The sequence below is a fragment of the Canis lupus genome, chromosome 10 (genome assembly GCF_048164855.1).
Source record: "Canis lupus baileyi chromosome 10, mCanLup2.hap1, whole genome shotgun sequence".
Lineage (NCBI taxonomy): Eukaryota > Metazoa > Chordata > Mammalia > Carnivora > Canidae > Canis > Canis lupus.
In genome coordinates, this window is record NC_132847.1 from 18,637,852 (window position 1) to 18,661,334 (window position 23,483).

Sequence of the window (23,483 nt, forward strand, 5' to 3'; positions counted from 1 at the left end):
TAAAATTTGTATGCAACCACTTAATAAGCTGCAAATAGCCAAAGGCATCTTGAGGAAGAAGAAAAAAACCTGGAGGTATCACAATCCCAGATTTTATGATATACTATAACACTATGGTAATCAAAAGAGTACAACATTGGTACAAAAAACATACAGAACAACAGAATAAAAACTCAGAAGTAAAGCCACACCTATATGGTCAATTAATTTATGACAAAAAAAGCAAGAATATACTGGGGAAAAAGTCTTTACAATACATAGCACTGGGAAACTGGACAGCTACACACAAAATGAAACTGGTCCACTTTCTTAAACCATACACAAAAATTAAGTCAAAATGGATTAAAGACCTAAATGTGAGACCTGAAACCATAATATTCATAAAACCACAGGCTGTAATTTCTTTGAAATCATCCTTGGCAATATATTTATGGATATGTCTCTTCAGGCAAGGGAAACAAAAAGATACTACTGGGACAATACCAAAATAAAAAGCAAAGGAAACCATCAACAAAGGAAATGGCAATCCAATAACAGGAGAAGATATCTGCAAATGATACATTTGATAAGGGGTTAATAACTGAAAATATACAAAGAACTTATACAACTCAATACCTGAAAAAAAAAAAAAAAACCTAAAGAATCTGATTAAAAAGTTGTCAGAGGTCCTGAAAAGACATTTTTCCAAAGAAGATCTATGTATGGACAACAGATGTATGAAAAGGTACTCATTGTCACTAATTATCAGAGAAGACACCATCTCACGCCAGTCAGGATGACTAGAATCAAAAAGGCAAGAAATAACAAGTGTTTATGAGGATATGGAGAAAGAGAACACTTGTACACCTTTGGTGGGAGTGAATGGGTGACGGGCACTGGGTGTTATTCTGTATGATAGTAAATTGAACACCAATAAAAAAATAAATTAAAATAAATAAATTAATTAATTAATTAATTAAAAAAAAATTGGTACATCTACTGTGGAAAACAGTATGGAGGTTTCTCAAGTATTAATAATAGAAATATCATATGATCCAGTAATTCCATTACTGGGTGTTTACCCAAAGACAACAAACAAAAACACTCATTCCAAAAAAATATGCTTATTGAAGCATTATTTACAATAGTCAAGATATAAAAGCAACTCAAGTGTTCATCAATAGATGAATGGATAAAGAAGACTGGTATATATACACAACAGAATATTACTCAACTATAGGAAAGAATAAGATTGAAATAAATCAGATAAAGACAAATATCATATGATTCCACTTTTATGTAGACTCTAAAAAACAAAACAAGCAAACAAACAGAAAACAGACTCTTAAATACAGAGAACAAACTAGTGGTTGCTAAAAGGGAGGTGGGCCAGGAGATGGACAAAATAGCTCAAGGGGATTGAGAGGTACAAATAAATAAATAAGTCATGGAGATGAAAAGTACAACATAGGGAATATAGTCAATTATATTGTAATAATGTTGTATGGTGAATACACTTATCCTGGTGAGGATTGAGTAATGTACAGAATTGTAGAACCACCATGCTGTGTACCTGAAACTAATCTAACATTGTGTATCAACTATACTTGAGAAAAAAAAAAATTGCAAAACTGCAATTCAACAGCATTTCGGTGAGGTCAAGGTAACAACGAAAGCTCAGTATGTCATTTGAGAAACTACCCTCAAAAATGCTTGCATATTCCCTGTAAGAGAATGGAAAATAAAGGTCTGCATACATGTTTTAAGTTAAATTGAAACATTAAAGGATATATTATTTTATGATCCTCTTTTCTACCATGTTTTATTATTAACTGTCAAATAATATTGATTTTGCTTAATCAGGCATCTTTACTGTAATCTTTGATACAGATTAAGAATCAGGTAAAAAGCTGTTTACTTCTATGATAGAACTATTACGGTATTCTATCACAAGTGGGAGAAAGGAGATTTTGACTTACAAGCACTTAATCTTGGCGCCATTTCCAAGAGTTTGGAAGATGAAACCTTATAGCTAAAGAACAAGTTTATGCTTCAGATAAGCATCAGCTATAGCTAGTTAAATCAAGTCACACTAAATTTAGTATGATGGCATACAGATGCTGGTAAGTATTCCCAAATTGTCTTTTGCCATTCACCAGAATTTAGCCAAGCTAGAATACACAAACCCACAATCAGCCTGGAATTTGTCCTATATGTGTTGCTACTAGACTGGGACAAAAATATTCCTCTGAGAGTCTTCACAGTCAAACTGAAAAAGACATGTTAATAAATATGAAACCATAGCCCACTAGGAAAACCAAAGCTTATAGAAAATATAGCAAATTCATCTACTGTCCATATGATGACCTTAAAAGAAATGTGTTCATACTATAACTAAATTTATTTGTTAATTTTTACTTTAGTGTCCTTGAAATAAGACTAAAAGTAGCTGTCTTCTGTAAAGCAGCAGGTACTTAGAGAAATGATCTACCTATTTGACCAATACAGCAGTGGATCACTGCTAAAATGTTCAAAATCACTGATATTATCCTTAAAATTAACTGTATTAAAATCTAGCAAAGGCAAAGTATAAATGAGAAACACTTTACAGTGAAATATGAGAGGGATGCATTAGGAAAGAGAGATTCCTAGCATGGGACTAAGGAAAAAAGATAAGCATTATCACAGCTTTATTTACATTTGCATTAAATGAAAGTGTCTATCAGAAATTAGCATCCCATAAAATTTTTTTTCAAGTCTTTACGTATTTTTCAATGCCTGGGTAGTGAATGACATCTACTACAGAAGGTCAGTAAGTAACAACACTTGAAGGAAATGCAGTTCTGCATCTAGGTATCATATTTCAAGTTTTGTTACATTTTTACTTGACTACAGCAGGATATTTCTTTAGAGTAATTTCCTTCAGGCACTGAGCCATGGTAACTTGTGAGATAGCTTTTCTTCTCTTTCATTTTTTTTTTCAATAGACCCTGAAGATACATATCCAGAATATTATAAAACTAGCATTTTGTTTATTTTGGTCTACATTATTACTTTTCCATTTCCGTTATGAAACAATTATATGGTAAGGAAAATGAAGAAATAAAGAGGCATATTTCAGTTTATATACTTCTTTTCTAAAGGCAAAGTTCAAAATATTCATCTGATCCTTTCAATCCAGGGTAAAACATTTTTCTATCATTAACACACACCTAATTTTAAGTCTCTGAGAAAGGTGTTTTGGAGGCTCTCAATTTTTCCAGTGATCTACAGCAGAAATTGAACTGCAAGAATCATGTAAATTACTTTACCATGCTTTTTTTTAATAGTTTTTTTGAAAGGATTTAAATATACAGTGGCACTGAGGAAACAATATTGGTTCCCACCATTTGGGAAATTTTTCCTGAGTCCCCTAAAATACAATTTCCTGACCATTGTGTTATGTTAAATAAATCTAGTCGTCTGTGTCTCAAATGGCCATTTCTGTAATTTGGGTAGACCTGAGGCTAGGGAAATAAAACAGGTGGTACCACGTCAGGAATTAATGGATAGTCTTAAATCTCCAGCTCCATGTTCCCTTTTGATGACGATGGATTTGGGTTCATTTAATTGTTTGTTAATACTTCTATCAGAATAGGCAAATATATGCCTAATAGGTCATTTTTTTTTAAGAATTAAAAAAGCTTGGGGTGCCTGGGTGGCTCAGTCAATTAAGCACCTGACTTTGGCTCAGGTCATTATCCCTGGGACCCTGGGATGGAGCTCCACATAGGGCTCCCTGCTCAGCGGGGAGTCTGCTTCTCCCTCTCCCTCTGTCTGCTGCTCCCCCTGTTTATGCACTTTCTCTATCAAATAAATAAATTAAAATTGTTTTTTAAAAAAGAATTAAAAGAGCTTATTTAGAGGAAATTGTACTAAAAGTCATAATTGAAATGTTATATTAGAACTCTTCTACAAGGGACAGCCCGGGTGGCTCAGCGGTTTAGTGTTGCCTTCGGCCCAGGGCCTGATCCTAGAGACCAGGATCAAGTCCCACATCAGGCTCCCTGCATGGAGCCTGCTTCTCCCTCTGCCTGTGTCTCTGCCTCTCTCTCTCTCTCTCTGTCTCCCATGATTAAATAAAATCTTTAAAAAAAAAAAAAACTCTTTTACAATTATTTTTTTAAGATCTCAAATCACATGATTTACTGAATCTTTTACAACTCATTTGTGCTATCCCTGCCTTCTTTAAAAAAGACCAAAAGTGCTAAATCCTTTGTCTTACATAATACTTATAAGAGGCTCACTCACAAAAGATTATTATCTCTATTGTAGAGATGAAGCTGTTCATTTAAGATTATACAGTTTGCTCATGGTGTAGCGGTGTGAGCACAGATCCTACACTTGGCACTTGGATACCACATCCTAGGCTATATGGCCACTGAGTCTCTCTCTCTCTCCCTATTTGTTTCCTGAATTGTACTTAAAACTTACATTGCCAATTCCCTCTTGCTATTGGAATAAAAACTTTAAAACATGTCTGTTAAAAAAAATGTTAAAATGTGATCTGAATATTCCTAATTTAGTTTCACCATCCCTAGTCACAGGCTAAAGAATATTTTTGTTGAATGATTTTCTTTTGGAATAAGGATTTTTCACAGACTTCATGTTCATAACAATGATGTTATCCACTGTGTCTCATATAAAGAGCTCTTTGTCCTCCAGGCTTCCACAGAAAACTCTGTGTGCCACTTTCCATGTAAACCATTTTGTTCAGGTTGAAATTTACGGAGTGATGTAACTTCAGGAACTCCCTAGGAAACACTGCTTTTAGCTGACTAAGACCGTCAAGGTAGTGTCCAAGTTATTTAATGCAAGTGTTTTAATAGTGGAAATCATTTGTGGGAAGAAACTAGAAGAGTTTAGGCTGGCAACCCCTGATAAATATAGTAGGAAGTGATATGTGCTAATTTTGCCTCAAATGTCAGCTCTGGGCTGCCGGTTGGCTATCCCTCTGGATGCCTATCACTCTTCCCTACTGGTCACACTTTCTGAGATGTTCTGTTTTCCATATACGAAACACACAGGGGCTTTCTAAAAATCAAGCCTGGAAATACCACTGCTAGCCTGGCACCTGGTCAGTACATCCTTCCCAAATGGTTTATAAGAGCATAAATGCTTCAGATTTTCATTTTAGATTTTTACTTTTCATGTATATGCTTCAAATTTCTAAGCTACTCAACGCTCTGCTTCCCCAGGTAGAAGCGCCATGAAAAGATTTCTTAGTGCAAAGAACTTTTACTGTCAATTCATTTGATTATAAGTCATTATTTTAACGGCGGGGGTGCAGGGGGGTGGGGGGGACACCAAGCCCGCTGGATGTCACTTTTGCTTAGCACACACAGGAAAGTATGAGGAGTTGAGACAAGCTTTGATTCTGAAAAAAAAAAAAATTATGAGAAGCATTGTGCAAAATGTCTGAAAATCAGATTATGAGAACCTGGTTGGGTAGTATTAAGAGTTACAAGAAAGAGTTGAAGATAATTTAGTTTTAGGCACCACGGTATCACAGGGAGATAGTCAAAAAGAATTTCCATTACTGTTCCTGTGTTAAAAAAATCATAATTTTGTTCCTCGGGGTGAAAGCATAGGGAATTGGGAGGAGAAATGCCAGAAACTAAGATTAGGTTAGCTCAGGAAGGTGAGCTTTAGCAATCTTTGCCAGTTTGTTGGCAGTGCTCAGAATAATCCTGTTCTCAGGGAGGAGTTTAGGTGTTACAGGCTCCCTCCCTTTTATTGATACATCTTAAAAATAAGACTGAATACAGAAAGCTGCAGTCAAGATAATACTGTGCTCAAGAATTGGTAATGTTTAGCATAAGCTTTTGGGGGAAATGTATATAAATTGTAATATTTGCAAAACAGAAACAAACAAAAAAGATATGGAGATGTTTGCAGTATCTTTACTTCTCTTGCATGATTTCTTACTCTGTAAAAGGAACCCAAAACCATATGGAAGAGAGCTCAGGAATAATCTAGAAGATTGAATTAGTCCTGTGAGAGCCAGGGTAGGGCCATTCATTGATCACTCAGCAGATGCTTCTCAATCAAGCTGGGGGGAGGGCTGGCTAATACACAGACCTGGGAAGAGCAGGAAGTCCACCTAATTGCAGAGCATTAGGCTCTTTGTTTCCCAAACTGTCACCAAGCAACAAGTGAGAACAAGGCTCACTTACAAAGACATCAATCATAATAGAAACGTAAATAAGTCACCTTTCAGAAATAAGTGGATCAAAAAAGAGGGTAAGTCTCTCTCTGAAAAACCAAAATGATCCTGACTCCATGGTGTAGCTCCGTCCACACTAAGCAAACAAAGGGAAGCAATGGACTCTACTTTGAAGGAGATACACAGGCCAACAGTGTCCAGATAATATGTGTGTCTGCAAGTATGCTGGCCAATATCCACGACAGAAAGAACCAGAGAACGATGCCCACTCACATCATGGAAAGTGGATGAACACACAAGACATATCCACATAATGGATATAATGGGTTATTCACCTTAAAAATGAACTAGAACAATGTGCAACAGTACAGATGAATCGTATCATTATAATAGTAAGTGAAAAGAGCAAGTTCCATATAGTACTAAGTCTTTCACTGAAGTAACGGTGATAATAATAAATGGAAAATCTACAGGTGTAATAGAAGAATCTAAAAAGAAAAGAAAACATGGAATTGTGGATTCAAAGTGATGGTTGTGGGAGCAGGGATAGGTGGGACAGCACCATGGGTAGATGCAGTTAATTGTCTTAGTCTCACCTTTCGTTTTTGGTGGTTTTATGGGTGCATATTATATTATTGAAGATATGTAACTAATAAAAGCAGAATAATAATATGTCATGAAACAAATACTATGAGTAATATAATTGTGTGTACCTGAAAAGGGGACAATATATGCATACATACATACAGAAATGTGTTTGTGTGTAAGTGTATTTTTGAGAGCAGACACAGAGAAGAATCTCTGAAATAAACAAATGTAAGCACCATAGAGCAGACAGATGGTTCTGTTTTGTATTTTCAAAGTCCTAACCCACCTAATTGCAAAGGAGCAGCCCATGTTTTGATACCTAATTTCACTGGGCCATGAAATGAAGTTCTAATTTCATTGGTCCGTGCAATTCACTTGCATTGATGACCAGAATTTTACCAAATTTTTATTTAAGATGATTTAAGAACAACACCTCCTTTCTTCACAATATGACTACTACATACAACTTTTTAAATACTACTTCTATTTTGGCCAAGAGCAAATTTATAATCAGCTTCACTACAATTATCATCTCTGACCTCTCCCATACTATTTTACTTCTATTTCCAGTCATCAAACATATTTCAATGAGATTTCTTCCTGAACAGCAATTAATGAGAGAAACATTAAACTCAAATATATTTCATCCAATGCTCCTAAATATTTATTGATTTACAAAAGTAATAGTTTTGAGATTAAGTGTAACTCTGCTCAAATCTCAGATTTTTATTTCACACTGGATAAGCATTATATATGCATATGTTGTCTGCGTGGCAGCATGGAATATGCCATGGACATGCGTAGTGTTCTGGGGACAGAGGTTGCAATGCCCCATGACAAGGGTCTAACAGGTGGCATGTACACTTCCAGCACACCAGAAGGGAGACAAAAGTTTTGCTATAGGACTTTGTTGAGAGTTTATCAAAGAAACTATCAAAGAGCTTATCAAAGAAATAAGTGAGCCTTTTTTTCACCTTCCTGTTTTTAAATTTTTAAACAAATAACACATTTACATAGTTAAAAGTCAAAAACTTTCATGTGCTAGAGCACTCAATGAGAAGTCTCTTTCCCATCCCTTTCTCCCACAAAAGATTTCCACCCTCAAAATACTGAATGATATAAATTTTCTAATATCCTTCCATGGACGTTCTATGCATACACAGGCAAACACATGCACACATAAATACGCTCTCTGTAAATGAAAATGTTTTACAACTTGCTTTTGCCATGTAACAGTATGTCTTAATCATACTTTTATCTTTTATATCAATAATATAGTGTCCACAATGTCTTTTTAAGGATGATTTCCAACTTATAATTTAATAGGCTTACTATCATGTGTATATTACTGTATTTTCCTCTTAGAAAAAGACAGGAGGGATAATCTTCTAAGTATATCATTTCTTAAATGAGTACAGATAGTATAAATACTTAGAATTAAAATTTATGGGCTAAATGTTAAATGCATTTTTAATTTTGACAGAAAATTTTAAATTGCTCTCTGTAGAGGATGTACCAATTTTATACTTTTATTAGGAATTTCTGAGAGTGTCTCTTTCTCAAAACCTTCACTAGTACAGTTGTACATTAGAATTTTGCTCTTATCAAAATGCATAGGTAGAAATGGTATCCTGTAGTTTTATTGTGTGCTTTCTTATTCTAAGTAAGAGTAAGCATGTTTTAGTGTATTTAACAGTTACTGGTATTTCCCTTGTCAACAGTCAGTTCATATCCTGGAACATTTTATTGGATATTTTCTTACTCATTTGTAGAACTGATGTATTAGAAAAACTGGTCTTTGTCTTAGGAGTTGCAAACATTTTTCTCAGTTTATTGTTTGTCTTTTGTGCTTGCTTATAGCAGTTTTCTTTTATTGCCATGCAATTTATATTTTATGTAGCTGAAATTATCAATCTATACCTCATAGCTTTTAGGTAGAGTAACATGCTAAATAATACTGTCTGAGATCTAAAACAATATAAAAATTTTCATGTTTTTTTTTAACTCCACTGTTTCTTCTATTCACACTTACATCTTTGGTTCATTTATAAGATGAATCTTCAGTTCTGAAGTCATGGTGAATAGGTTATGTTAGCATAGTGGTACAGAGTTAATTTTCATTTTAATGAACAGTAGTGTAGCAAAAATCCACTGACTAAATATCTCATGTATCACTCATGAAAGGCTATAAAACGTATGTTAGAGAGAAAGGTTAAGTTTTCAAGAATTAGCCCTGTGGGCTAATCTTCCCAAAGGCTCCATGGAAAATGGCTGCATCTAAGTGCTTAAATTGGCCAATCCTTGTAGAGGGCTAAGATGATGAATCTGGGCTAGATCCAGTCAGCTGTCAGGTCATGCATCTGCAATCACAAGGCCTAGACCCCTGAACCCTGATGGACACAAAGAGAATGTTCCCCATTCATGAAGAATAAGGTGAAGAAACCGGTCTGGAGGTCATGATTCCATATTTTTTCAGCCTTGATCCTATCAGAGGAGAGAAACAATGCTATTTTTGACTACGCAAACTCCAGAGCCAGTGCCGAGATCACTAAACTGGGTGTAATTCTGCCCTTGATGGATTGTAGAGCACTCCCACATAATGCAACAAGTAGAGAGAGAACCATAATCCTGTTGTTGCTGCATGACGCCATGGATATCTCCCCGTAAATGCAATCTGTGGGATGGGGTGTGTACTGCCAGGTAATCCTCCTGTGTTCACTCAATGGCTCTGGCTGAGTGAAAACTCAAGAAAATTCAGCAGGTTAGAATCCTGCTCCTGCAGTTTCCAACCCACCTAGCTTCGACAAAGTTACTTAGCTTCTCTGTGCCTTAGTTTCCTCATCTGTACAGCAGGCTAATGACAGCAACCCAACTCACACCACTGTGTGATGACTTAATAAGAAAACCCATCTACAGTGGTGGTTTAAGTGTTGTCTGGAGTATATTAAGTGCTCCATCAATATTAACTTTTATTCACATATTTTGGTGCTATCTATACTCTGCTGGTAGCCAGACAAGAAAAATAATTAAAATACAATGTAAAAAGTGCTGTGGTAGAGGAAAGCACTTGACTTATTTGTTACAGGGCAGAAAGTAGGTTTGGGTTTAGCAGCCTGGGCTTTTTTATTTAAGGGAGAGAATTTATGTTTTTTAATTATAATGTTGTAAATTTTTTTAAAAAGGGATTTAAAAATTCTACTTCTGTGGTTTCTAAATTGCTGACCTAAAAAGTTTTATGTGTTTCCAGTATGTACAATCTCCCTACTTAAACACCAATTTTAATATGTGTTTTCAACAACAGCCAATGAACTTATTATTTATCTTAAAGTTAATACACTTTTAGTAATATGAGTAAAAGAAAGCATTTCTCAGTTTGGGACAGAAGTTTATTTTCCATGGTTTATCAAAGCAGTGCTGGAACAGCAACCAAAGATACTGTGCCAACAAATTTCATGAGTTTCATGAGCACAAATAAATATATTTGTTGTCACAAATCTCAAACTACTAAATGCTGTGGTAATGGAACAAAGCTGAACACTCCTCAGAATAAATTGCAAACAACTATTTGACATATAAAGAGCCATTGAAGGAAAGCTTTCCAATACAATGGTGCCATTTTCCTGCCTTCCATTTAAGCCAGCAAAGAATAACTACTTTGAAGAATGTTAAAGAAGGTATAGTCTGGAAGAGGAGGATCATGCAAGGACATCTGGCATCTACTTGTGTGTTCTCTGAGTGGACTGAAATTCAAAGTAATGTATTTTATCATAAAAATGAAAAATGCTGAACAGCCTTTTATATACAATTTCATATTATATTGATACATGCTACTTCCCTTCCGCATTTAAATTAAATGGATATTTGGATGAATGAATCTTTGAATACAGTAACTGAAAAAAACCTTCTCTTTGGATGTGAAGAAATAGTTTACTCCACCAATGAACCATTTTCCCCACTGCATAACAGAATTAGGATAAGATTTTGAAGCCAAACTGGCCCAGAAGAAATAAGACTTGACTTCAGTATGCCTGAGAGGCTTAACTGAATCTGAAACTCTAAATGAGTTAAAGGGGAAAATAACCAATTCTCCTTTAGACAGACAGACAGGCAGACATGTACACACACACACACACACACACACACACACACAGAAATGAATTTTTTTTTTTCTCAGAGAACCTATTTTTATTCCCAGTTAAGACCCTGAGTCTTTTCTCTCCATGTAGAAGGGTACAGCAGTGTCAGGGCACAATGAGGTCAGTATCTGCTCCTCACCAAAACACCCCCACTGGCCCCTGGGCCATCGCTCTAATGCCAACTGATGAGGAGCTCAGCCAGCCAGCTTTCCTCAGGATGGACAATGGCTTCATGAGAAACACAAACATATTCGCAGTAAAATAAGGAGTCTCTATCTTAACCAGAAAGGGGGTGCAAATGGTGGCATCTCAGGCACTGAAGCAGGCGAGGGGAGATGGGGTTTGAGGATTAAGGGTCTCCCGCAGTGTGGGGGGGGTCTGTCCTCCCCTCTCTGCATTGACAGTATCTGATCCCAGCCAGGCTGCTTCCCACCTACTCTCCTCTCGAAGTACCGAGGGTGCAGGTACCTCTGAAACCTCCTCAGAGAGCCCAGAAGGGGCTCCTTTGTGCTCCGGGCTCAGTTTCTCAGATCCTCAGTTTCTCAGGAGAATCCACCCAACCAATGATCGAAAACAAAAAGAAGTTTAAATATAGATGCTCAGGCATGTGTTTCAGACATTAAATCAGGAGATGAATGCCATCCCACCATTCTTTTTCATTTTAGTATAAGCTATGTATATCTAAACTTAAATTTTCAGCAGAACAAGCCTTTCAGGATAAGACTGTAGTTACAAAAATATCCCAATGAACAATCAGAAGACAGTTCTTTCTTTTAATAGATAACGAAGGTCCCAGACCTCAGAAGTATTACCTGCTGATGACCAAAAAGGAGCAATGATACAAAGATTTTAAAATGTCAAACTGCACTTAATATTTATGCTCTTTGTCTTTGAATGGTAACCAGAGCAAAATAAGATTATTAAGAAAATGAAAAAAAAAATCAGATGAAGAAAAAACTCCCATAACATAGAACACTGGCATCTTTCCAAATACAACTTTCACTCTGGCCCCACATTTTACCTGCTTTTTGGACATTCAACCCAAGTCAAGGAAATTAACTTATTATACAGCATAGTCCCAATTACTCAACACATATATTTAGAAGCTTACAGTATAGCAGGTTCCAGGCTTGGGGATACAGCGATAACAAGACAGAGTTTTTGTGATCAAGGATTTTACCCAAGTGTTGGGAGTAAGATGGTCAAACAACAGATATACAAAAACAAAAACAAAAACAAAAACAAAACAGGGCAGCCCCGGTGGCTCAACGGTTTAGTGCCGCCTTCAGTCCAGGGTGTAATCCTGGAGTTCTGGGATCGAGTCCCATGTCGGGCTCCCTGCATGCAGCCTGTTTCTCCCTCCGCCTCTCTCTCTCTCTCTGTCTCTCATGAATAAATAAATAAAATCTTTAAAAAAACAAAACAAAAACAAAAAACCCCAGAGTAACACAATTTTTTAAAGTTAATAAACTTACTTTGCTGCTAATGCTGCCACCATTTCCCCCAAATCACTCGGATTCAAAACACTGGTTACCTTTCTTATTTCTGAATAGACTCAGAAACTTAGAGACTGAACAAGATTTTAGAGAATTTCATTGTGGTAGGAACAGAAATCTAGTATGTGCCATAAGAGAAACAGAAAGGGCATCATTTTCATGTAAATCTTCCAATACTACTATATTTTATGCTCACATTGTAATTCACATAATAAACTAAAATATCTTACCTTTGACAGTTGGTCAAAAGTAACTGCTATGTTTACCTTTTTATTTAGGGTGAATACTAAGTTTAAATTTATGTCAACATTTTTATACTGACACTGTATGAACCATATATAAATGGAAGATAATTCAAAGCTGTCACTGAGTGTAGCAACAGTTTACAGTCTTTCCAGATACATTATGCTACCAATGACTTTAAATAGTTTTATGTAAGGAAATACCACTTGATCTTTTAATAAAAGAACACTAATATTTAAGGAAAATTGCTAATAGTTACTTTTAAGACATATCCGAATAAATTGGACTTACACACAAAGTAAAGACTTTATAAAACCTTAAGTTTTCAAATTCTAATCACCACTTCTTCCAATTCTGCTATTCCCCACCAATCCCAAATATTAAATCACATAATTCTTTCTGGGCAATAGCTAAATGGATTTGGCTGCCTGGGCAGGAAGTAAGGAAGGAGAGGACTGGATTCAGGCTCTGGGTGGTGCCTCCATTACATCAACAGCCCCCTTTTCTAAAGAACACAGACAAGTGTGAATAAAGAGTTGCACTGTCTCTCTCCAAACTCTGCCTTGGCTCTATATGTTGTTTTGATGAAATGTGATGTGGAAAAGGCTCATTCTATTTTCAACTAAGAAGAAATACATTGTTTGATGATTAATGGAAATGTCACAACCACTTTCATCAGTCAGTGGCTGTGCCTTCTCACCTACAATCAAACACTGTCTTTTTCCTAAGTCTACCACCCTTGGATCTAGTCTGGATAATATTTCAGAAGTAAAAAGTGAATCGGAATGACAAAAAGTTGAGCCATAGAATCAACTCCAAAAGAAGCCAGGAAGGAAAATACAAGAAGTAGCAAAAATAAAGCAGTATAATCCGGACCCATGTCCCCAACTTGCTGGTCCAATTCCTGTGTTTATGTAGATAATTTTCCCATCTTCCAAGTATTTTTCTTAACCTTTCCAATATAAGCAGACTTTGAGGGAGAATGAAATTAAGTTGAAGTAATGTAAAATGTATATAATTATGAAGATTTAGAGCAGAACAGAAAAACAGTAGGGCAAATAGAAAATATAGAATGATACGTGTCGCCTGAGTTCATAAAATTATGATTTCTGGTGTTGGAACCATAGAATGTATACCAATGCCTCTACCTCCTGTCCAATTAAATAGTTCATATTCTTGTTTGTCTTTTATAGATTTTACCTTTTTTCCTCTGTTTTTTTCTACAGAGAGGGACAAAACTTTTTATAACAAAGCAACAACAACAACAACAAACTCAAATTGTGGCCTTTTTGGAAATGGAAAGAACAGAAGACTTAATTAAAGACGATTTTAGCTACTGAAGGCAAACGGGCCTAAATAAATTTGTGACAATTTCTTCACAGGAAGTAGTTATAATATGTATTTGCTACTTTCACTGTACTCAACTCAAAAAATGCTCCCAGATAAGATCATAGTGGGCATTAAGAAATCAAGTTCAGATTTACTGAATTTCCCATATAAATTCAGATTCACATTTTTCCAGCTCAGGTAAGCCAGACTGCCAAAATAAATTTCTGAAATAATTTTTTTTCTAAACTTTGAGTAAAGACTACTTATGTCACAAAAAATGAAAACAGACATGGTATTTGTCTTAAGGAAACTACCTTAACTGGAATAAAATGATTTAAGTAATCATTCTAAAGATAAACATTATACTTCAAAACTAGTATAAGTATCAACATTATTCTAAATATACATATTAGGAAAGCTAGACACACCTTTAGAAACTTTTTGAATTTTGTAATAATGATAAAGCTTTTGATCACATATAAATAGAACAAGTGATTTTGTTTTATATGAGGAAACTTATGGAGTTTACACTGTAAAATTATATCCAATTCACATTCAATATTATGATCCCATTCCAGAAAATTATTAATTTTCTGGTATCTTTATTTGAGTAAGCTATTCTTTCACAGAATACCTGTTGTGGTAATTTCCAAATTATCTGAGTCAATTATACTGATTTTTTAATTTGGCAGCCAGCAAAGAAACAATATTCAATACAAATTCAATATATTTACTTAATAATATAGAAACAGAGTAGCAACTTCTAATGCATCATTTTATGCAAGATACTGCACTTCACTCGGAATTTTAATCTTTTATATAATTTTGTAAGTGAAACGGAAAACACTTCATAAAGGAAAAATACAAATGGCTGGATCACTCCCATTCCCACTACAACAGAGGAACTGAGATAACAAACTCCTTGTAAAAATGTTAACTGGCTTTTTCCAAATCAAACCCATTAAATACACAAACTGATACAAAACCACTCTAACATCTATCCCCTTATTTTCACATTAAAATGAAGAACTGCAATTATGATTAAACTCTTCAAAATTCAAACTGAAGTTAGGACTTCCTTGGATTCAGCATCATCAGGAGACATGTCCCTCAAAGTACAGACACTCACCTTCACATTTCTGAGTAGTTTCACTCTGCTTGTGACCAGCAGGGCATTTGCATTCAAAAGAACCCACTGTGTTGATGCAGTTTCCTCCCTGGCATATCCCAGGAATAGCTTGGCATTCATCAACATCTGCAAGAAGAAAGCACTGTGAACACAGAAACCACTAATTTCCAGAATATCTATACTTCTTTAATGTAATGCACAGAAAAGTTTCAGTGGTTCTCAAGAGAATGGGATAAGGAGAATTGGGACCACTTTGTGTATGTATGTGTGTGTGTGTGTGTGTGTGTGTGTGTGTGTGTGTGTATATAAATCATGTATAAGGGTGCCTGGGTGGTTCAGCTGGTTAAGCGTCTGTCTTCAGGTTGTGATCCCAGGGACCTGGGATCAAGCCCCAAGTTGGGCTCCCTGCCATTGGGAAGTCTGGGGCTCCCTGCAGACTCCAGAAGGAGTCTCCTTCTCCCTCTCCCTCTGCCCCTTCTCCTGCTCATTCTCTTTTCTTACTCACACTCTCTCGCAAATAAATAAGATCTTAAAAAAAAAAATCATCTATATATCTCATTTTCATTCGTTTTCTTTTTGAATCTTATTTTGAAAATCCATCCCTGTTGTTATGTGGACAACCAATCTCTTGCTTAGATTTGCTGCAGAACACTTCTGGATGTGTTCACTCTCCTGGTGATGGGTATTCAGTATATACCCAACTTCCTGCCACCAACTTCTTGCCACTTCAGTGCATGATACAATGAAAGTCTCTACAATGTCTCTCCATGGAGCTGAGTATCTATGGACTGAAAACTCAGAGAGACTTTTCATTCCTTTGCTGTAGACCCAGGGCAGAATTTCCATATCACAGAGTATATATATACCCAATATGAATAAACACTGCCCAATGTCAAATGCCTTCATACCACCAGCAATCCACACATCTATGAGTAGTTCACACATCTTTATTGTCCATGAGGCTTCTTGTGTTTTCTTTTCCCGGCTAATAGGTGATATCCAAAACCCTAATTTTCTTTTTGGTCTAATCATTATAAAGGGATATTAAGTTCAGTTTTCACTTTTCTAATTATTAATTACTATGCATGTTACACTTTAGATTTCTTCATCTGAAAGTTGTCTGTATCTCTTAAACACTGGTATATTCAATTTGTCATATTCTTTTTTTTCCAATTTTTATTTAAATTCTAATTAGTTAACATACAGCTTAGTTTCAGGTGTAGAATTAAGTAATTCAACACTTCCATACATCACCCAGGTGCTCAACACATATGCTCTCCTTAATTCCTGTACCATATTTCAACCCATCTCTCTACCCACTTCCCCTCCAGTAACTACCAATTTGTTCTCCAGAGTTAAAAGTCTGTTTCTTGGTCTTTTTTCATTTGTTCATTTGTTTTGCTTCTTAAATTCCACATATGAGTGAAATAATATGGAATTTATTTTTCTCTGAATGACTTATTTTGCTTAGCATAATACTCTTTAGCTCCATCTACATCATTACAAATGGCAAGATTTCATTCTTTTTGATGGCTAATATTCTACTGTGTGTATGTATGCATGTGTGCATGTGTGTCTGTGTGCCTTCTTTATCCATTCATCAGTTAGTGGACATTTGGGCTGTTCCATAATTTGGCTATTGTTGATAATGCTGCTATAAACATTGGGGTACATGTATCCCTTCAAATGAGTAGTGTCATATTCTTATCTGAAATTAAGAAATGTTAAAAGAAGTTCTTCAGGAGGGGTGCTTGGGTGGCTTAGTGGGTTAAGCATCCAACTACTGATCTCAGTTCAGGTCTTTATCTCAGGGCTGTGACTTCAAGCCCTATGTTGGGCTCTACATCAGGTATGAGGTCTACTTAAAAAAAAGTTCTTCAGGAAAAATAAAAATGAGATGGAAATTATGGTCTATGCAAAAAAAACCTAAAAAGCACAGAAAATAGTAAACATGTTGATATATTTAAAAGATCTATTTCTTAATTTTATTTATTTTTTTAAAGATTTTATTTATTTATTCATGAGAGACACAGAGAAAGAGAGAGGCAGAAACACAGGCAGAGGGAGAAGCAGGCTCCTTGCAGGTAGCCAGACGTGGGACTCGATCCCAGGTCTCCAGGATCACACCCTGGGCAAAAGGTAGCACTAAACCGCTGAGCCACCTGGGCTGCCCTTTCTTAATTTTAAGTAAAGATAACTGGCTGTTGAAAATAGCAACAGTAAAATAATGATGTATTTTGAGGATTATAAAATTCATAGAAGTAAACAGTATAATGACAAGAGCATAAAGGATTAAATGGGGAAAGAGTACTATCATAAAATTATTACATTATAAGTGAAGTGACATAATATTATTTGAATATAGACTATAGTAAGTTGAATATATAAAGACAAACACTAAATTTTGTAAATTTAAATAAAATTAACATTTTATAATGTTAAAGAGGTAGAGCTAAAGATCCAATTATGGAGATAAGATGAAATACTAAAATATACCCACTCTAATGGATGCAGGAAAAGAGGAGTAAAGAATAGATGGGAAAAGAAATAGATATAAACTCAATAATGTTGATAATCACAGGAAATGTAAACGGTATTAGCAACTCAAAAAGGCTGAGATTATCATATTTTATTTTCAAAAAGATGTAATTTTATATTGCTTACAAGAAACCCACTCTGACACAGATAGATTAAAAAGTAAAAGGATGTGAAGATGCATCATACACTCAAAGAAGAGCGGAAGTGACCAAGTTAATATTGTATAAGGTATTCATCAGAACAAGAACTATTACCAGGGATAAAGATGGATATTTCATAATGACAAAGGGGTCAATTCATTAAGAGAACATAATAATGCACAACATGTGTATGCTGATTCTAAAATGTTAAGCACCCAGAACAAAAAGTGACAGAGCTGAAAAAGGAAAGACAAATCCACACATAGAGTTGGACATTTCCATATTCCTTAGTATCTAACAGAAAAAGTAGACTGGAAATCAGCAAGGATACATAAGACTTGAACTATACTTTGAACCACCTTGTCCTAGTTGGCATTTATAGAACACCCCACCCAACTTTGGCAGGATATATGCTATTTTCAAGTGCACATGTACTATTTAACAAGACAGACTATATTCTGAGGCCATGTAAAAAGGCTCATTAAACATAAAAAAAATAAAGTCATGTATAGTATGTTCTCTAAGTACAACAGAGTTAAAATAGAAGTGAATGATAAAAAACATCTGGAATATTCTCAAACATTTGGAATTTAGACAATATACTCTGAAATAATTCATGGTTCAAAGAAAAAAATCACACAGAAAATGAGAAAACAGCGTATTAAAATGTGTGGGATGCAGCTAGAGTGGTGCTTAGAGATAAATATGTAGCATTAAATGCTTTTTTTACAAAAAGAACAAAGTCTAAAAATGGTCACCTAAATTTTTATAGAGAGAAATTTAAAAAAGAAGAGCATATTAGGGCAGCCCGGGTGGCTCAGCAGTTTAGCACCGCCTTCAGCCCAGGGCATGATCCTGGCAACCCAGGATTGAGTCCCATGTCAGGCTCTGCATGGAGCCTGCTTCTCCCTCTGCCTGTGTCTCTGCCTCTCTCTCATAAATAAATAAATCTTAAAAAAAATAATAAGAAGAGCATATTAAACCTAAAGTAGACAGAAGCAAGAAAATAACAATAATAAAAGAGTACAACTATCAAACAACAGAGATAATCACTACAAAATCTGGTTCTCTGGAAACAGAAGTAAAACTGATTAGATCTGTCAAAAATGATCAAGAAAAAGGAGAGAAAAAGTGAAAGACTAATATTAAGGAATAAAAGCAGGCATGTCAATACAAATTCTACAGAAATTTAAAAGATCAAAGGAAATAGTATGAACACCTTTATGGCACTAAATTCAACAATTTAGATAAAGTACACAAATTCTTTGAAAGACAGAACTACCAAGGCTCACTCAAGAACAGATCATCTGAAAAAGCCTACATTTATTAAACTTAATTTAATTCATACCTTAAAATCTTTGCACAAAGAAAACTTCAGGCCTAGGTGGCTTTCCTGTTGAATCCTTTCAAATACTTAAGGAAGAAAATTACCAGTTGTACAAAAATTCTTAGGAAAAAGAGAAGAGGGGACATCACCCTGACCCAAAAGATAGGGAAATACATTGCAAGAAAAAAAAAAACCACAATAATGTATTTTTGGAACAGGCACACAAAAATTCTTAGGGCAACGTTAGCAATATATTAAAAAATTAATACATCATGACCAAGTGAGGCTAGTCCCAGGAACTTAAGGTTGCTTCAACATTCAAATATAAAGCAATACAATGCATTATATTAACATGTTGGCTAAGAGAAAACACACGATCATATCATAATGTGAAAAGACAAGTGACAAATCTCACCACTCATTCATGATTTTAAAAATCTCAGTAAACCAGGAATACAAGGGAACTTCCTCAAGTAGATAAAGAGCCTGTACGAAAAAATGCAGCTAACAAACTGTAGAGTACTGAGAAAATTCTTTTGATTTAGAGTTTTTGAGTCTGTCATTTTATACCTATGTAAATTTCCCTTAATTTCTCTCTCTGTAAAAGGTAATACTATTTCAGTATAATGTTATGAGAAATAAACAGGGTATATAAAAATATAAGCTATGCAAATTTATGTTAGCTATTAAAACTGACAGGCTAAGATACTTATTAATATATCTTTAATTATGAAATACTCTAAGCTCATTGTAGTAACCATAAAGATAAACAGATATCATCGATATAAGCTAGCAGTCTGTTCTTTATGACTTGTATTCATGAACACATTCAGAGCATTAATCTGTTATGTAACAAGAATAAGATCACACTCTATGTGTTGTTTTGCATCTTGCTTTTTTTAATTAAAAATCCTTAGCGAATACATCTGTAATTTGGTATACATTGATTTACCCTATTATTTTGGTCAGTCCACAAGCTTGGTGTATCTTAGAATATGTAAATTAGAGAATTTAAGCCAACAAAAGAGCTTAGCATCTTTATTATTTCTTCCTCACTTTATCTGTCTATAAAAAATTACAACAGTCCAAAGTGCTTTATACTGAAATTAAAGTGGATGTAATTGTCTTATTAAAGGATATCTGATCCAAAGAAAAAACAACTAGAATGAAATAACAAGAAATTTATATACCAAACTTTAATTCAGAACATTTCAAACCACATTACTTTTAAAATGTACTACATTTCCACCCTCATTACCGTGTGGTATAAAACATCTCTAGAAACCTCTTTTACTGGCAGATAAATCAGAGAAAGAGTATCATGATATAAGCTGAAAAACGAGGCCAAACCTATAAATCCCTTAATACTATTCATAAAATCTTTGACTACATATTTAGTAGATTCAGTAATTTTTCAAAGGAAAAAGCAAACCGACTTTATGGAGCTTATTTTGTAATTGCCTGAAAAGTATTTTCCTAGAAGGAAAAACAAAACCTTTATTTTTGAAGTATCCTAGACTACGCAGCCATACAAAATTAATTTCTTTTGGACAGATCAAGTTAATTACTAAAATTTAAAGAAATCTTGTAGAAATAATCACCTGAATCTAGAAATATACAAAAGTGCTCTCTATAAAAACAAAAAAGTCAAGCCTCAGACCTTTAAACTACAAGACTTTCTATATTTTCAGTGTCAGCATAAGCAACTACTAATGTCTCATTAGTTTTCCACTGTCCTGATTATACAGATGTGTTTCTGTTCATTCCTTCAGCTCAAGTACAAATTATTTTTTTAAATGTTGAACAACTTCAGATCACACAGAGGGATTTTAGAGGATAAGGCTAAATCTTTCTTTTTTTCTCAAATTATTGTTTAAATTCCAATTAGTTAACATACAGTGTAATTAGCTTCAGGTTTAGAATTCAGATTAATCTTTTGAAACATTCTACAATCACTTTAGTGTATGTCTATTAATTAAGGTTATAAATACTGTAACAAGGTAATGGTAATTAAATATTATTTTTAGTTCACATTAAAATGTGAAAAATATGTGCAGTGGTACAGGCATATGAAGATGGTTCATTTATTTTATATAGGGGAGAACTAAGGACCAATTTTATTACTATACATTTAATAGCACGTGTTTTTTTTCTAACTTTGCCAGTCACAAAATTAGATCCATGTTTAAAATTTAAGTTTTCCTTCCTATGCTCCATAGATATTCACACATTACCTGTATTTCTATGAAAATGAATGTCCTGTTATGGACAGCAACTGACGAATAGATCTGTCTCTACCTGGAATCCAAGAAGTATGGGCTATTCTACAATGATTCAACATGCTTTGATTCAGCCAGAAAACCTTCCATGTATTCACAAAATTCAATTAATAAATAAGTGATCATTGCAAACAAGAAAACATTATTAAATTATGACCTGCAGGATGATGGAATAAAAAGAAAAAAGCATGCTTCTCTGTCTCAATCTTCCTCACCTCATAAGAGATAAATCCATGGTCTCCTTCTCAGTTGTCTGACTTTGTTCATTTGGGCAATTCTTCCTTGAAGCATGTTCACTTGCTTTTTCCAAATGTTTTTCTATCTTTTTAAAACAGATTTGAAAGAAATTTCTATAGAAAATACTTCCTGGTTCCCAGTCAACAAACTGTCTCCCATTTTTCAAATTTCAGGTTGGGGTGTAACCTGAGGTTACACCCTCTACTCTGTTCTTTCAGATACACACTCTCTGAGATGCTCACCAGTGGTTTCAAATTCCTCTCAGGATCTCATAGGAGACTTCTCTAACACATGAGCATTCTCTGCTTCTCCAAAAGGAAATCCACAACCTCTGAAGAGCCTTTCAGAATACTGATACTCAGAATAAATACTCAGAAGACTCACTCTGTTCCAATGATTTTGCAACAGTTGCAGGTGTTCATTACTGCTTTCAACTGGGGGTAGTAGACTTTTATTTCAGAGTATCTTGTTTTCTATTATTTATTATTGGTTTTTCTTCAGCTACAAGAAGGAGAATATTCTGCTATCTTTAAGAGTTGTGATGAGCACAGGGTGCTGTATGGAATAAATCACAACTGAAACTAATAATATTACACTGTGTGCTAACTAACTGGAATTTAAGTAGAAACTTAAAAAAAAGTGTATCGGAATGGGCTTGCTCTTAAAACAATGAAACTGCACTATGTATAATCGGTCTTTCAAGCAACATCTTCTTGATTAAGAAGATATAAGCATTTACAAGCATGTGTAGAAGCATATGGGAATAGCTGCAATACCTATCGCACTAAAACCACATTGTGTATAAACTGTTGTCCAAATAACATCTTCTTTCATTAAGATGTATGTTTGTAAAGTTAAGTGTAAAAGTATATAGGAATATCCCTATGCTTACCTCATTGAAGTTTCACTGTCCATAAGGTGTCTTTCAAGTAACATCTTTCATTAAGATATAATACACAACACACTCATGTATCACCCACATGTTATTTAAAAGAGAGAGTAAATTTCTACAATTAATTATGTTTTAAGTAAATTTTTTGGATTGTATAGGGATGGCCTTTTCTCCATGCATAAATAATAGAAGTTAAACTTTATAACGATCTAGTTAATTAGATCAATGTCGACAGCCCCGATAAATGTCTTTAATAATTTATACTAATCCAATGAACCAAATCGCCTTTCCATTTTGGAGCTATATAGAAGGCATGGAAATAAGTTTGTACTGAAGGCATCTTCCTTCTAGTCTACCACTGAAGGGATGACCCATGCCTGCTTGGGTTCAGGTGAGGTTCAACTTCTCTACATTTTTCATGTGCAACCTGAGTAAATGAGTTAGATATTTCTGAACACTGTAATCATTTGAAAAGAATACACACCAGTATTGGTTTGGCAGGGACTGATTTAGGGTCTGCACTGCTTCTTGCCCTGTGTCCTAGCTATATCCTGACTCTGTCACAGAGGTCTGATTTCCTGTGCCTCTCGTATTGCGTGGAATAGAGGGGAGGCTCAACGTCAGTCTATTACTATTGACCAGGATAAAGCAAAAGACGCAATTTAATGAGCAAATTTCTTCTGCTATCTTTTCAGTTTGGGAAATGGTTGGAATAGTTTAAAAGACTCCTAAAAATCAAATAACAAATTAGTAACTGCAAATTTTAACATATTTTTAAATATTTTAGATGTACCCTGTTCATTTGAAAATCTAAAAGACTCAAAGTACTAACATTAAATACCTTTTTAATTAGATTCATGAAGCCTGTACAGATTAAAAGAGTAAGAAACTATAAGAAAATAATACAACAGACCCATATAGCAGCTTGTGACATATTTAAAGTTTGTATATATTCTTCAAAAAGG

At 34.7% G+C, this 23,483-nt stretch overlaps 1 protein-coding gene across 1 annotated transcript in view; it reads right to left on the reverse strand.

Moving 5' to 3' along the window:
* FBN2 (fibrillin 2) overlaps positions 1-23,483 on the reverse strand; it is a 240,438-nt gene that overhangs the window by 145,762 nt on the left and 71,193 nt on the right. Inside the window, exon 7 of the mRNA XM_072840875.1 lies at positions 15,106-15,231. Within this exon, the coding sequence (XP_072696976.1) occupies positions 15,106-15,231 (126 nt within the window). The remainder of the gene's footprint in view (positions 1-15,105; positions 15,232-23,483) is intronic.